The 17,543-nt window shown below is 34.3% G+C and overlaps 1 protein-coding gene across 2 annotated transcripts; it reads left to right on the forward strand.

The window, feature by feature from the left end:
* Window positions 1-11,742: 11,742 nt before the first annotated feature.
* Window positions 11,743-16,667, forward strand: LOC127103692 (replication factor C subunit 3). Of its 2 annotated transcripts, none has more exons than XM_051040954.1 (12): window positions 11,743-12,004; window positions 12,635-12,744; window positions 12,851-12,961; window positions 13,270-13,302; window positions 13,786-13,954; window positions 14,321-14,502; window positions 14,958-15,094; window positions 15,211-15,309; window positions 15,511-15,580; window positions 15,678-15,752; window positions 16,151-16,196; window positions 16,411-16,667. In XM_051040954.1, exons 2-12 carry the CDS (start codon window positions 12,661-12,663, stop codon window positions 16,467-16,469), a joined length of 1,065 nt encoding a protein of 354 aa, XP_050896911.1. In that variant the 5' UTR covers window positions 11,743-12,004; window positions 12,635-12,660; the 3' UTR covers window positions 16,470-16,667. The 2 variants fall into 2 exon arrangements, with proteins under 2 accessions (XP_050896911.1, XP_050896960.1); XM_051041003.1 differs by having other exon boundaries at window positions 11,761-12,004; window positions 12,638-12,744.
* Window positions 16,668-17,543: the final 876 nt, after the last annotated feature.

Here is a 17,543-nt window from a genome sequence, read left to right on the forward strand (position 1 = left end):
CCAACCTAATTAAATTATAGTACTATTAAGAAAGAGATTTTAGCCATTGTTTTATGCATTACTAAATTTCAAGATGATTTGTTTTCAAAATCATTTTTATTAAAAACAGACTACAAAGCTGCTAAGAGTATTTTAAAGAAAGATGTTAAAATTTTGGTTTCAAAATATATTTTTGCTAGATGGCAATCTTTGCTATCATGTTTTGATTTTGAAATAGAACATATTGAAGGAATTAAAAATTCTTTACCAGATTTTTTAACTCGAGAATTTTTACAGGGTAAAAATGAGCAAGAAACAGAATGATCCCATAGATAATTACGGACCTCCATTATCATCAAATAATAAAGCCATAGTTTTAGGATCACCTTCATATATTACAAAAATTACTTCTCCAATACCTTTTTCTCCCAGACCTTTGATTAAGCCTGTATTATTATCTCTCTTATCTTTTATTCAGAGAATTACTACTCCCCGAGGATATTATGAATTTATTTTGGTTGATACTAATTCCATTTCTCTTACTCATCAATATGATGAGAATGATAAATCAAAAATTAAGTTCTCTAAATTCAAAATTATTAAGGTTTTATCTCCATCAGATTGGAAGCAACCCCCAACAGAAGGAAAATCCTTCTCAAGGACTTACTCTCCTCAAACATACATTTATCTGGATTACATGGACGCCTGGTCCAATTTTTTAGCGATTGAACCATACTTGGTTTATCTGGTTTAATAAAGATATTTCATTAAACTTTCCTTGTTGGTTTATCCAATGGTTTCAGCCTATTGGACCCAACTTGGATATTTTTCCCAATTATGCTTCTAAAGCCTTTAATGACTTTCCTTAACTACTACTTGTCCTACGCACAAGGCATTGTTATCTTTTTGTGCAGTGTTTGGGATTACTTGGATTACCTCCTGGACCTTTTCGTCAGAGTAGTTATGGCAAGATTGTCCAGCTTCTCGATTAATTAAGAAATTTTCTATTAAGTGGTGGATAAAGTTTAATCCAGACCTGCTATCAACAGTAAAGTTGGAATCCTGGTGTAAAGCTCATCCCAACCTTTGTAAACATACCAATATTAGTTCAAAAGATACTGTTTTTCTTATGGATCGATCTAAACTACTGGACACATTATCAGTTACTACCATCTATAATGAATTTTTAAATAAACTGAAAGATGTTATGTCTGCTTTATCAGAGAGTGATAGTGTTTCCAACACATCTGACCATATGAATGATAATGAAGATGACTGTTATGGAATTACAGTTCTCGAAGGATAAGGTTGATATGTGAAGATAAGGTTGATGTGTGAAGATAAGATTGAATTATTTTTCTGAAGAAGATAAAATGATATTACTTTTCTGAAGGTAAGGCTGACATTTATCAGCCCATACTGTCATGTTACTTTTGACTTGTTGTATTCATTAAAGGTCATGAGGGTCATATTATCTTTAATTATGTATTTCATTATTTGGCCTTGTCGGCCACTTGTTTGTATAGTTTTAGGGTGGTTTGAAATTTATTTGAAGTTCGTCTGTTTTTCTTCTCTATATAAGAGAAGATAGTTTGTGGTAAAGGGCATTCGAAAATTGAGAGATTCAATTGAGTAATCCTAAGCTTGCCATCAACTCTTGTAATCACCTCTTGTAAGTTATTTTCATAATAAAACCATGTATTTAAATACATCCATCTTTACTTCTGCATTTATTTTAACTCTGATTATTCAAATACATATTTGTATCTTAATAATTATCTTCGTTATTTTTAATGTTAAACCCGTCTGGTCCAATTTTTTAGCGATTATTCAACGATGAAGAAATATTATTCAAAATCAACATAGGATAGCTTCCTCCAGTAAGAAACATGAAGAAACTAATGAAGAATTTATTGTTTCAACCAATGAAGATCCTTATATCAATAAAATAGAAAAGATGATATCTCACAAATGGTATAGTAAAATAGATCTCATTATTAAAGATAAAAATTTTGAACTAGTTGTTTTAATAGACTCAGGGGCAGATTTAAACTGCATTCAAGAAGGGTTAATTCCAATCCAATATTACGAGAAAACCAAAGAATCCTTACGAGGAGTTAATGGTAACAGATTACACGTGTCATATAAATTATTCAATGCTAAGATATGTAAAGATCAAATATGTTATAAAACTTATTTTCTTCTAGTTAAAAATATTCATAAATCTATTATTCTAGGAACCCCTTTCCTAGATTTACTTTATTCTTTCATCGTTGATAACTTAGCTATAACTACTAATGTTTTAGGTCGTAAAGTTTAAGGTAGACGCTAGTGACCTCAACTTATTTCGAAATTGGCAAAATTATACTGATAAAAAAACTTACTAAAGATAAAGATGTTATCAACCAGTTTATATCTCTTCGTGAAATTAATGTATAAATGCAATATGTATTTATTTTAGTTGTTTTTTTTATTATCCAATCAATGATTATTATTTACTTTATATATAACAGTCGGACAATGGGAATGTTCAAGTAGAGAGTCAAAACGCTGAGAACGATGTAATCATGTATAATATGTTTCTATACTATTAAATTGTAATCATAAATGGTTACATATTTGGTTATAATTGATGTACACTAAAATTTGTATGGTTTATATTCAACATCATATAGGAGGTTGTTGAAGGTGGGTGTCATACCCCAAAATTTGCCCGTTGATATTACAAAGCATTTTCCAAGACCCTCCGACTTGTTCCACAAGGCACTGACATCCCAAAGGAACAAAGGCTCAGCTCACGAATGGCCCAATCCAGAAAATGGCCCAAAACTGGCCTGTTCGCTACACGCTCGCCTAGCGAACGTTCGCTACACGCTCGCCTAGCGAAGCAAACGTTCGCTACCAGCTCACCTAGCGAGGCTGACAGACAACAAAAAATTTCGGGCTTCGTTCTGAGCCCATTAGGTCATGAAAAAGGGCATTATAAATACCAGCACTTCAGTAATGAAAAGGGGACGGAAAACAGAGGGAGACAGACGAAAACCCTGGCACAAAAACCCTGGAGGCTACTTTAGAAACCCTGAAGGCCGCTCCTCCGCTCCGAAGCTACCACCGCCCAACTCAATCCGGCTCGCCAATTCAAGGTTGCAATTCGATTGCAAACAGGTTCACATGTCCCAGGAAAAGATTGTCGTTAGGTCTTCCACTTTATTTGTGGGATACCCTTGTGGAGACTCACCCTAAATTACTTAATTAATTTTAATGTGTTAATTTTAATGTATTAATTTTAATGTATTAATTTTAATGTATTGATTTTAATATGGAGGCTCGTCCTAATTACCTAATTGACTTTAAAATATTGCCTTTAAATAAGTGATCTTGGACCTCTCTCGTGCCTTACGGTATTACGGTATAACGGTCATGTCCCGCGAATGTGGGGATACACTTAGCAATGGCCCTTCGATTAAATCATCATAAAATAAATCATAGTCCCTCGGATGTTGCCTTCGAAAATACGATTTTGTCCCTCGATGACCCTTCGGTGTAGCCTACGGTTAAATGATGATCGTCCCTTCGAATGCTAAGGTATCCTTACAACTGTTGCCTTCAATGACCTATCGATGACCCTACGGTGACCCTTAAACATCCAAAGGGTAAAATTACTTACTTCTCAATAGTAAGGACAGTTTTACCCTCATAAGGATAGGAAACGTTCATAACGACCTCAGGAAGGTATAACTCTCAATTACTGGATCATAACCTAAAACATTTTCCACCCCTCACACTTTACACTTTACAAATCCTAGAAAATCACCACTTGGTATACATTCGTACTAGAATCATTACCGAGTTATATTTTTCTAAACCATTTTCAAAATCAAATGAGATAAATACTTTGTATACATTCATACGAGAATCATTACAAAGTTAAACTCTCTTTCAAACATTTTTTAAGCAATTCACCGACACTTTTCAGACAAAAATATAAGTGATCCAGTAATTAAGAGCCCATGGATAACCATGGATACAAAGGGTGCTAACACCTTCCCTTTGTATAATGTACCTCCCGAACCCAAAATCTATTGAGGTCTTTCCTGTTCTTTTCCACCTTTCCTTATTGGATAAAAGAAAAGTCGGTGGCGACTCTTGCTATCCGCGACATTGCGATAAAAAGCAAAACACCCCAAGTCAGTTCACCGTATGACAGTGGGGATTCAAACAAAGAAGAGTTCATTGTTACTTAATGATGTGCTTTTTGTTAAGCCTCATATGATTGACATGTATTATCAATTAAAAGTTATCTTTTTATTTATATGTTATAATTACTTAATAGTTTTTCTTATACCACTGTTGCGATTCTTAATAATGTATAACAAGTACTTATTATCAAACTATGGTAAAACATGAAACATCACATGTTGTAAAAATGACAAGTACACTTCACAAAATATACCTCTATCACATGTTGAATTTTTTCTTAAAATCATATTTCGTGTTATGTACCATTTAGCTATCTATTTGATATCATGAATTAAAAAATTATATTAAGTCAATGGAGAAAAGTTTATCATTATTTATAATCGCAATTCAAAATCCATCTTCTGATTAAATGGTTTTACACGTGTTGATGAACAATTGTTGAATTGTAATTCCTTGTGTCGAAGCAGGTTGCTCGACAGAGCAAGGAAGTGTCTAACCACCTAGTGTATTGAGTTGTGTTAGTGTCTAAGTGTGAAAGCATGTTGCTTCACACATGATTTCGACTTATGCCTATTTTAGTAGTGTTAGTTATTTTGGGCTTTTATAATTTTGGGCTATTATAGTTTTGGGTCTTGCCTTGAGGTCCAAGTTAATTTAAATCTATAAATAGAGGGAATAATCCTTATTTTGTAACATAAGTGAATACAATATTCATAACATTGTATTCACAATATTTTGCAATTGCAAAGTGAATAAGAAGTTTTCTACAGTTTGTGGGCAGAGAGAAACTCTGCAGAATTTTATTACTCTTCTCCTTCATTGTTCTTTACTTTCTTTCTTTCTCCATTGTTCTTCTCTTTTCATTGCTATTGTGTGGATAATAACAATCTTATTCATCAAGATTGATTGAAATTCTCCATAGGTATTGGAGGATTTCCAACATCTGGTATCAAGAGCTCCGATTTAATCGATTCGTGGGAAGAAAATCACCATGGCAACGAATCATCCAAATGGATATTTTCAGCAAATCTTCTGATTCTCAAGAACAACAATTATGAGAATTGGTGCAAGCAGATGAAGGTTGTATTCTGTTATCAAGATCTTTGGGATCCTGTGAAGGAAGGAGTAGCAACGCTTGTAGAAGCCGCGACAAATCAAGAAAAGGCTGCACATAAAGAATTGAAGAAAAAAGATTACAAAGCTCTCTTTATAATCCATCAATGTGTTTATGCATATAACTTTGAAAAGGTTAGTGATGTAGAGTCAGCGAAAGAAGCATGTGAAATTCTGGAGAAATCGTTTGGAGGCGCGGAGAAGGTGAAAGAGGTGAAGTTACAAACTTACAAAAGAACGTATGAATTGCTTCAGATGGAAGACATTGAAAGCATAACTGATTTCTTCACCAATGTTACGAAACTTGTGAATCAAATCAAGGTATGTGGAGAAGTGTTGACATCAAAATTTATTGTTGGAAAGATCTTGAGGTTTTTGGCTCCAAAGTTCGACCACATGGTAGTAGCCATAGAAGAGTCAAAAGATTTGTCAAAATTGACAAAGGAAGAGCTTCAAGGGACACTTGAATCTCATGAATAAAGAATGACTGAAAGAGTTGCAGGAAATTTGAAGTGTAACATGGCTTTGCAGGCTCAATCAACAAAAGAAAGAAAAGGCAAAGGAAGTTGGAATGATAATAAAGGCAGAGGAAGTTACAATAATTTGACAGGTCAAAATCAGCAAGAACGAAACTGGTCAAATCAAAGAAGCCCCTGGAACCAAGGCAACCAAATAGGTGGTGTTGCAGGTAGAGGAAGAGGTGGTGGTCAAAATCCAGACAAGAGTCATTTAGTATTACAATTGTCAAAGGTATGATCACTATTCTAGTGATTGTCCAGAAAGCAGAAGAATCAAGAAACTTATGCCAAACTGGCGAAACATGAAGAAGAAGAGACGTTGCTGGTGGTTACAGCAAGAGAAGAAGAGAGATTCAAGGACCAGTGGTACTTGGACTCAGGATGCTCATCACACATGTCTAGAAGGAAAGATTGGTTTGTCAACATAAAGTCCTCAATGAAGAACATGGTGAAATTTGCAAATGACAACACTCTAGCAGCTGAAGGTGTTGGTGATGTTCTGATTATGAGGAAAGATGGAAAGAGGTCAGTAATTTCAAATGTGTTGTATATATCGGGCATGAAGAGCAATTTTCTCAGCATAGGGCAGTTAGTCGAAAAGAACTACAAGGTGTTGATCAAAGACAATATGATGAGAGTTCTCGACTCAAATGGAAGGTTGATCTTGAAGGCTTCAATGTCTCAGAATAGAACCTTCAAGATTCAGCTAAATGTGATGGAGCATAAGTGTCTTGCAACAGCAACCATCAGAGATGAATGGATATGGAATTACAGACTTGACCATCTCAATTTCAAAGACATCAGAGATTTGAAGAGAAGAAATATGGTTTTAGGATTACCAGAAACCGACATTCCAAACGAAGTTTGTGAAGAATATGTGCAAGCGAAGCAACATAAGAACAACTTCAGTAAGGATGCAGGAAGCAGGTCGAACACAATTCTTGAAGTCATATACTATGATGTATGTGGCCCTCTCCAGGTGGACTCGATTGGAGGTAACAAATACTTTGTTATATTCATAGATGATTTCAGTCAAAAATTATGGTGTTACCTGATCCAGAAGAAAAGTGAAGTGATCGAGGTATTTCCCAAGTTTAAATTTATGGTCGAAAGATCAAGATTTTGAGAACTGATGGTGGTGGAGAATATGTGTCAAAAGATTTTGATGCATTATGTATGAAAGAAGGGATTGTGCATGAGGTAGTGTCACCCTACACTCCACAACAAAATGGAGTCGCAGAGAGGAAGAATAGAACCATTATGAATATGGTTAGAAGTATGTTGAAAGGTAAGCATCTACCCAAAGAATTATGGGGAGAAGTTGTGTCGACTGCGACATATATCCTGAACAGATGTCCGACGAAGAAGCTAGAAGGAATCACGCCAGAAGAATGTTGGTATGGTGTCAAGCCTAGCTTGAGTCATTTGAGGGTGTTTGGATCTATAACACATAGACATGTGCCAGATCAGTTAAGAAGAAAACTTGATGACAAGTCGAATCAGATGATCCTGATAGGATATCATTCGACTGGAGGATACAAGTTGTTCGACCCAGTGAATAAGTAGGTGGTGATCAGCAGGGACGTGATCATAGATGAGCTTAAAGAATGGGATTGGAATGAGAATGTCAAGAAAGGTTCAGTGAGAATCTTTTATGATGAACCAACCGGTGAAGTCGAAAGAGAAGTTTGACAGGAAGAAGTCAGAGGTGAAGCAAGTACAAGCAAACCTTAAAGAACAAGACACATGACTGCAAGGTTGCAAGAATGTGTGATTACGTCAGATGATGTGGTCAATGATGAAGGTGAACTGGTACATTATGCTTTCTACGCAGATGTCGAACTTGTCAATGTAGCTGAGGCATTGAAAGATTCGAAGTGGATGAAAGCAATGGATGAAGAGCTGAAGTCAATCGAAGTCAACAACACTTGGTCACTTGTCAAATTGCCCAAAGACAAGAAGGCCATCGATGTGAAGTGGGTATACAAGGTGAAGTTGAATCCCAGAGAAGAAATGACTCAACACAAGGCGAGACTTGTGGTGAAAGGATTTCTTCAAAAAGAAGGAATTGACTTCGATGAAGTTTTTGCACCTGTTGCTAGGGTCGAAACAATCAGGTTGGTTGTTGGTCTATCAAACATGAACAACTGGAAGATGTGCCAGATGGACGTGAAATATGCATTCCTGAACGACCCCTAGAAGAAGAAGTTTATGTTGCACAACCAGCTGGATTTGTGAAACATGGTGAAGAAAGAAAGGTGTACAGGCTGCATAAAGCCTTGTACGGACTTAAACAAGCTCCAAGAGCTTGGAACAGGAAGATAGATGGCTTTCTAAGGGAGAAGGAATTTGTGAAGTGTACAAGTGAACATGGAGTATATGTAAGAAGAATCAATAGTGAATTGCTTATACTATGCCTCTATGTCGATGACCTGTTGATAACAGGTAGTTGCAAGAAGGAGATCGAAGACTTCAAAGGTGATCTCAATAAGGAATTCGAAATGTCATATCTGGGTGACATTTCATATTTTCTTGGCATCGAATTCTATAAGAGTGGTAAAGGTTTGATGATGCACCAAAAAAGGTATGCAGGCAAAATTCTCAAGAGATTTGAGATGCCAGATTGCAACCCAACTTCGACTCCAACTGAACCCAGATTAAAACTGTCGAAAGATTCAGATGAAGATGATGTCGACCCAACCTAATATAGAAGACTTATTGGGTCACTTCGATACCTTTATCACACAAGGCCTGACTTAGCATACATTGTATGTATGGTGAGTAGGTTCATGCAGAAGCCAAATGTATCACATTTAGCAGTAACGAAGAGGATACTAAGGTATCTGAAAGGAACTCTCGACCATGGCATTTTATTTCCTACAACTGATGAAGGAAAAGAATGCAAATTAGTGGGATACACCAACTCAAGTTGGTGTAGTGATGCTGAGGATCGAAAATCTACAGCTGGCTATGCGTTTATGTTAGATGGTACACCAATTGCTTGAAGTTCGAGAAAAGAGCCAGTCGTGGCATTATCATCGTGCGACGCAGAATACATAGTTGCTTCTCTTTATGCATGTCAAGCAACATGGATGGTGAATCTAGTTGAAGAGTTAACAACGAAAAGTCATGGAGCAATTACCATGAAGATCGACAACATGTCAACTATCAATTTGGCGAAGAATCTGATAGCACATGGTCGAAGCAAGCACATCGAAATGAGGTTCCATTATCTTCGAGAGCAAGTAGCAAATGGGAAGATGAATGTGGAACACTGCAGAACTGAGAATCAGATTGCAGACATCATGACGAAGGGAGTGCAAGTCGAAGTGTTCAGAAGACTAAGAGCTATGATGAATGTAGATAACTTAGATAAAATGAATTAGGTGGTGTGTTGAATTGTAATTCCTTGTGTCGAAGCAGGTTGCTCGACAGAGCAAGGAAGTGTCTAACCACCTAGTGTGTTGAGTTGTGTTAGTGTCGAAGTGCCGAAGCATGTTGCTTCACACATGATTTCGACTTATGCCTATTTTAGTAGTGTTAGATATTTTGGCCTTTTATAATTTTGGGCTATTGTAGTTTTGGGTCTTGACTTGAGGTCCAAGTTAACTTAAATCTATAAATAGAGAGAGTAACTCTTATTTTGTAACAAAAGCGAATAGAGTATTCATAATATTGTATTCACAGTATTTTGCAGTTACAAAGTGAATTAGAAGTTTTCCACAGTTTGTGGGCAACGAGAAACTCTGCAGAATTTTATTACTCTTCTCCTTCATTGTTCTTTACTTTCTTTCTTTCTCCATTATTCTTCTTTTTTCATTGCTATTGTGTGGACAATAACAATCTTGTTAATTAAGATTGATTGAAATTCTCTATAAATATTGAGGAATTTTCAACAACAACTATTTATAATCAAATCTTAAACACAATAATGAAGTATGATCCACTTTTCAGTCTCTTGATTTTGAAAATTGTGTCGTTATTGAGCTTTAACACACGATAACAAATACTTATTATCAAACTATCGTAAAATATTGAACAACGCATGTAATAAAAATGACAAGTACACTTCACAAAATATACCTCTATCACACATTGAATATTTTCTTAAAATCATATTTACTGCTATGTACTATTTAACTCTCTATTTGCTATCATGAATTAAAAAATTATATTTTAAGACAACGAAGAAAAATTTATCATCACTTACAATCTCAACTCAAAATTCTTCATCTGATTAAATGATGTTACATGCGTGGATAGTCAATTATTTATAATCAAACCTTAAACATAAAATGGAATATGACCCGCTTTCAAAATCTTGATTTTAAAAATTGTGTCTTTATTGAACTTATAAAACAAATAATGCACCCACTTATTTTGAACAACCAATGAGAATTAGTTGATTCGTTAATGGTGTATTTTTTGAGCTTTTAAAACATTGAATTCACATATATATATATATATATATATATATATATATATATATATATATATATATATATATATATATATATATATATATATATATATATATATATATATATATATATATATATATAACCAGAATGACCTAGCTTAATCTTTGCTAAGCAATGCGGTAAAGATTAATTTATATATAACTTTGAAAAAAAAATACATGATCCAATAAGAGTTAGTTAATTTAATAAGGTAATGCTAACTTGTGCCTTAAGGACATAAGTTAAAAATAAAAAAAAATAGTTTTGTGTTGAAAATTATCAATTTATTTTAATAAAATTATAAAATTAATTATTTTATTGTCTTTTTCAATACAAATTACCTATAAATGAATTTTTTATTTTGTACCCTTAAGACACAAGTTAGCATTACCCAAAATTTATTAATACTTTCGTTTTTGAGCCATTAAGAATACCTATTTCATGATTGCTTTCACACTATTTTTCTAAATGTTTTTTTGGAATGAATTTTAGGAGTTGGTGATGGTAGCATCGGAGATGCTGGGAGATGCTGGCGATATTGGTATTACTGTCCAAATACCACACGATATGTTGATTCCTAGCTTTGGCGACCCTCTTTCATCTATTGTTGAGAGCACACATTCAAATCTATTGCAAAATTTACACGATCCATCATTTTTTTAGGATAAAACTGACGACCCTCTTTCATCTATTGCTGAGAGCACACATTCAATTCTATTACAAAATTTATATGATCCATCATTTTTTTAGGATAAAACTATTTTAGCTCCTAAGAATACAATTGTCGACTCCATTAATGATTATATGTTTGATTTAATATCTGGAGAAAAAAAAACTTATTTGAGTTGTGATTCATCGTGTAACGCCAAGTCAGCCCTTAATATGACAAATGATGTGTACACTCCTGAATCTCATAATACAATTGTTTCTTCTAGACTTTCAAATCATAAGTTAAGATTAAAATTTGATATCTCGGTAATGTTATTGAGAAATATTGATTAGTCTTTAGGATTGTGCAATGACACTTAGTTGAAAATTAGGAAACTACGTACTTGAATGTAAGGTTATATCCGGTAACAATATTGATTAAAAAGTTTTTATTCCAAGGTTATCATTGACTCTTTAGGATAAAAGAATTCTTTTCAAATTTCAACGTCATCAATTTCTATTGATAATTTCATTTATAATAACTATCATCCAAAGTCAAGGTCAATCGTTTAAATCCGTTAGAGATAGTCAACCAATCTTTCCTCATATACAACTATATGTGACGCTATCTAAAATTACTTAAAAAAAATTAAAAATATTGCCAACCGATAACAAAAGTCAAGATACAATTTGTTGCAATTTTTTTGGTACTTATATTAATTTATGTATATGAGTTCGAAAATAGCCGTGCATAACAAGTGTTAAAGTCTAGTTTTTAGAATAGTACTAATAAAGTATGACCTTACTTATATTTGATAGAAAAAAAAAATGTCGCATTTGGGCGGGAATTCATCCCCTACTAACTATTTTTCTTTTGTAATTTAATTATTAATTATTAGTAACAATTAAAAAAACTGTGAGCGAGCTTGAACAAGTCAGAACCCTAGACCGTCGCAGCCGCAGCCTGCCACCGACCGCCTCACTGCTTCCGTGCCGTTCCGACGTTCTACTGGAGCTCGACTGCTCAGAGTGTCCGTTCCGGCTTCGCATCGTGCTCTCACCTTCATCCGTTCGCCGTTCGTAAAGGTACATCAAATTTCCAAAATACAGATTCTGCATACTTTATTTTCAATTTTGGCTTCCATACTTATAGTTAGAATTATCTCTGCATATGTTTGACTATTCTATTTTTGCAAACTTGATTTTATATTGCGGATGTTGGTGAAATGCATGCAAAATTATTCAGTTTTGTAATTTTTTCAACTCAAATTTAGTCACAACCTTCCTTTACCTTAATAGTTGGAATTCTTATTGTTTTCATAGTTTTTGAATTATCATATGATCAATTTCATTTGATTTCTCGGGGATGACTGGACAAGTTTCGGTATAGTATTTACCGAGCAGGGACACAACATTGACACGTTCACACCAATAATAATTTGAAATATTGAAAAAATTGAACAGTAATCACAAAGTGTACCGGTGTCGGTGTCCGAGGTGTAATTGGTACAGAGGTACTTACTGCCTATGCCTATGTAGCACTAACACACGACAAATGTGGTTATATTCTATAATTTCTATTTTATCAGATTGATAAAGTATCAATGTTGTATCTGTGTCGGTACTTTTCCCCGCACCGTTGACATCCATATATCTATGGTTTTGGTGTTTTGTTAGACATAGTGAGTCTGATTTAGTGTTTTTTATTGACTAAAGTAGCAAAAGAAGGTTAGAGAGGAAGGATGTTGTGGGTTGACAAGTATCGTCCCAAGACTCTCGACCATGTTATGGTTCACAATGACATCGCTCAAAATCTCAAGAAATTGGTAACTCTCACACACTTTCATTTAGTATTTGAATCAATCAAATTTGTCTTTTTCTTTAAATGTTTTATTTTTGTTTGGATTTCAATCATTTGAGATGATGTTGCAGGTTACCGAACATGATTGCCCTCATTTGTTGTTCTATGGCCCATCGGGCGCTGGCAAGAAAACACTAATTATGGCTCTTCTCCGCCAAATGTTTGGAACTGGTGCTGAAAAGGTCTGTCTTTTTAAACCCTTTTTATGTTTCACAGATTACTTTTATAAGGAAGTGTATCTGAATTTTCAATTACTTTTGGTTTGCTCCCCAGAGAATGCAATTATTGTGTGAGCACCAAAAGTATAATTTTAGTAAGATGTGTTGTTGATTTTCTTTTCATATTATAAAATTGTCACAAAATTATCACGTATCGTTAAGTTTTTGATTTGATGTACTTGTAGATTCTGTGTTTATGCTAGAACAACTGTTATTTACTTATTGGTGCTGTAATTCGATGCCTTTCTAAATTCTCTTTTTCAATGTTTCAGGTGAAGGTGGAGAATAGGGCATGGAAAGTTGATGTAAGCTTTTTCACACTGCCCTTTTCTTTCTGTTCTGTTGCAAACTTTTATTTATTGGAAGCACTCTTATATTCGTATAGTTTAAGAGATTTTATTTGTACCCTTAGTTAGTGAGCAATGTCTGTTTGGATATTATTATTATTGACCTCTAAGTTTCGTTCAGTTTTGGTATATTGGAGGAGAAGAAAAGTTCCAGATAATCAGAAACATTATTGAAGTCAACTCGCACTGATATATTTTTACAATGTATATAATATGGCAGTGGAGTTGGTTTTGCACAATGTTTTAACTATAGGAGATGACTCTAAATGAATACCTTCAAGTTCAAGTCAGAAATTTTTTTTGCTTACAAATATCTTTTGATCCTTTGAAATTTCAATATCCCGCACACTGCATTGGATTTTTTCCATATAAAAAACTGAATCATTGGTGTTTTATTTGGATATTTATTACTATTTTGAAGTGGTTGAGAACTTGTTTCAGGCTGGGAGTAGATCTATTGATTTAGAGCTGACTACATTATCAAGTGCCAATCATATCGAAATGACTCCAAGTGATGCAGGCTTTCAGGACAGATACATCGTTCAAGAAATAATCAAAGAAATGGCCAAGAATAGACCAATTGATACTAAAGGGAAGAAAGGATTTAAAGGTAAACTAGCTGTCTTTTTGTTAACCTATGCATGAGTGCTATTTTAAAACAATAAAAGAAGGAAATTTTGCGTGTTCAGCAGTGTGGAGCTTTTAGCACATGTGAGTGATATCTTTCAATTCTTATGTGCTATGGAACACTTTCTCTTTGATTGTGTAGATTGTCGTTTGGTCTGGGGCAATGACTAATTCACTTGTGTAATGCTTTTAAGCTCTGTTCCATTATGGCTATATCAAATAAGAAACGTCTCCTGGCTTGTATGATAAATGCAAGATTCACAAGCATTTTTAATTTTTAATTTTGTTTCTCTTCTTTTAGTTTGCTTTGGTCTTTGCATACTGATGTTTGATTCTATTTCTGTATCAGTACTAGTGCTTAATGATGTTGACAAACTCTCTAGAGAAGCCCAACATTCTCTCCGCAGAACAATGGAGAAATACAGTGCTTATTGCAGATTAATTCTATGTTGCAATAGTTCTTCAAGAGTAACAGAAGCAATCCGCTCCCGTTGTCTTAATGTACGAATAAACGCACCAAGTGAAGAACAGGTAAATAAATTTATGTCTGCTGTAGTGTCCAAGGAATGAAAGGAATCTGCTTCCCATGTTTTAATATATTTTCCCCTTGCTTTTTAACATCTGAGGCAATTGTTTTCTCTGGTAGGGTTGCGACTTGTGAGTTTCATTGGTTACAATGTGTTATTATTTTTTGCTTGTTAGTTATTTCAAGTACATGGGAAGGAAGTTTAGGTTTTCGATTATAGAATGCTTTTGTATATATACTGTAGGAGAGTGATATAACTTTCTGGGATTTGGTCAAGTTCTCTGCTAAGAATTTTAAATGCTTTGCTATTGATCTTTTTTTGTTAATAAATACTTTGATTAGCATATCCACTCTGTAAATTGAATGTTAACAGACATTGTTATTGCCGAAGTTGTCTAGCATTTCCATTCAATAAGTTGAATGGTTGTCTTTATTGAATCTTTGGAAATCCATATGGCAGATTGTTGAAGTTTTACAGTTCATTGGTAAGAAAGAAGGACTGCAACTTCCTTCTAGTTTTGCTGCTCGCATTGCAGAGAAATCTAACCGGAATTTAAGGAGGGCCATATTGTCATTTGAGACTTGCCGTGTCCAACAGTAAGCTCCACTAGCTTCCAATTTAACATGGGATCCATAATCTCAGATATTATTCTCTTCTCAAAGCTTTAAGGCAAACTACTGATATCCCTCTTTGCATATTGTCTTACTTGTAGGTATCCTTTCACTGACAAGCAAACAATTTCCCCAATGGACTGGGAAGAATATATTTCTGAAATTGCATCTGACATAATGAAGGAACAGAGCCCAAAAAGGTTTGCTTTTGATTCAGTTTGCAGTTTTCTGATCTTTCATGATTATCTAAAATGTTTCATTGAACCTTGTCATATTATGAATCGTATCGGGATATAGGATAAGGGGAGTTTGCCTACCCGATTGTGTTGTCAACTAATCTCTCATTTTGCTTACGTGCAATGCACATTTTTTCTCCCATATAATATGCTATTATGTTTTAGGCTGTTTCAAGTTCGGGGAAAGCTATATGAGTTGCTGATCAATTGCATTCCTCCAGAGATTATTTTGAAGGTAAATAAATGTTTTGCTTCACATTGTCTCAATGTAAGGACTTTTCTTTGATTTTATTTTTTCATACTTCACTTTGACATTCTAATTGTTGTTTCAGAGGCTTCTTTATGAGCTATTAAGGAAACTAGATGCAGAACTGAAGCATGAAGTCTGCCACTGGGCAGCATATTATGTAAGTGCATTATCAGTATGATGTTTCATGTCAGCAGATAGAGTGGTGAAGGCTTGGGGCTTCACCAGGGGTTGGCCTAGTGGTGAATGCTTGAGTCTTGAGTGTGTGCTCCTCTCAAGGTCTTAGATTGGTTCCCTTGGATTAGTTGGTCGCAAGGCCGAATACCAAGATAAAAAAAAAAGATAGAGTGTTAGCTTATGGCACAATTTATCTGGTCTGCTACTTTCAATGCACGAGCATCCATCTATTATTCTTTTTATTCGCTTGCCCTTTTCTCCTTATATATTCATCACTAGCTTTGTAATTAAAGTAAATAGTTGAGTTGAAGATTTTGTGTAGCCATTTTTACTTGTTATTTGTCATATTAAAGAGTACTGATTCTTCTTTCATTGAACCAGGAGCATAGGATGCGCCTTGGGCAGAAGGCAATTTTTCACATTGAAGGTACTTTGATCTGAATGTGTGGAATAGACCGATGATCAGTTTACATTTTATGAGCTTGTTGCCAAATTCTCTATGCTTTTTGGACTCATTGGTCTAGACTTGTTTATAGCTATTTCTTTATACTAAGTGGATATATATCATTGGTATTACAAGCCATAGATCTATACAATAATTGCTTACTGATCGTATTTATTTATTTTCCCAACACTGGCAGCATTTGTAGCGAAGTTTATGAGCGTCTATAAATCCTTCCTCATTGCAACATTTGGCTGAAGAAAGGATGATGGTTTGCTTTTCCATGATACACTTTAATTGTATTAATTACTGGAAATAACTTGCATGATGAGTTTTCTCTCATCTTTAGGTTTTCTGATCACGTATTAATACTGTAATCATGGTGGCATATTTCTGATGTTTTGGTTTGTATAGATGTTACGTTTTGCTTCCTAAAATTGTGCCTACTTTGCATGATGTTTTATTATCCCTCTTTTGCATTCCCTATGGGTTCCATTGAAAGGGAATGATTTGCAGTTGCGGTGAATTTGATAGAATCACAACAGTGGCATCACCGTGAGATAAATCTTGGTTGTTGTCAGTTTAGTATTTCTTTTATGGAACAGTTTAATAGTTTTACAATTTACACCCTTTATTTGATCATACACCAAGTATTTAATCAAACTCCTACAATTCGTTAACAAAATTGTGGAGTAATTAAAAAGACATTCAAGCCTTTCTTAAGGTCAACCACACTGTATCTAATTACATATTTTCTTCTCAAGATTCAATTAGGAGAAACTTATAGTTATAGAGCACAAGCAATAGAAAATGTTGTTGGCCTCATTTATTTTTTAAGATATAGTTTTATATCCAGAGAGGAGTATCAAGAAAGAGCTAATAAAACCTACACATATAACATCTGATATTAATAAAAGTCTTAAGTACTCAACAAGTTATATTAGTATTATTAATATTAAAGGTGAAAACAGATCTCGAATGAGAAAAAAAGAAGTAAAAACTCATATTTGGCCTACCCAAAGTTATATCTTATCAATAATTATTATCTGGGATAAAAAATTCAAAAGGTTTTATAAATAAGGAGGTACTATTAATAAAATCTATTTATAGTCTCTTTGATGGATACTCCATCAAGTTAAGGATAAATTGTTTGAGTGGTTTGATACACTTATTTATTAGAAGTTGGAAAGTCAGGTGTAGGTACTAGTTTGGTCATCACATGGGTAACCATATAGAAAGTTATTGCCCTTATCCCTTTTTATATCTAAAGTTGTTTCAAGTAACCAAGACTAGCTTGCTTTCCAACTAGAAACTCCTGAAAACAGTTACTAT

This window comes from Lathyrus oleraceus, chromosome 1 (genome assembly GCF_024323335.1).
Source record: "Lathyrus oleraceus cultivar Zhongwan6 chromosome 1, CAAS_Psat_ZW6_1.0, whole genome shotgun sequence".
In the NCBI taxonomy this organism is placed as follows: Eukaryota; Viridiplantae; Streptophyta; class Magnoliopsida; order Fabales; family Fabaceae; genus Lathyrus; species Lathyrus oleraceus.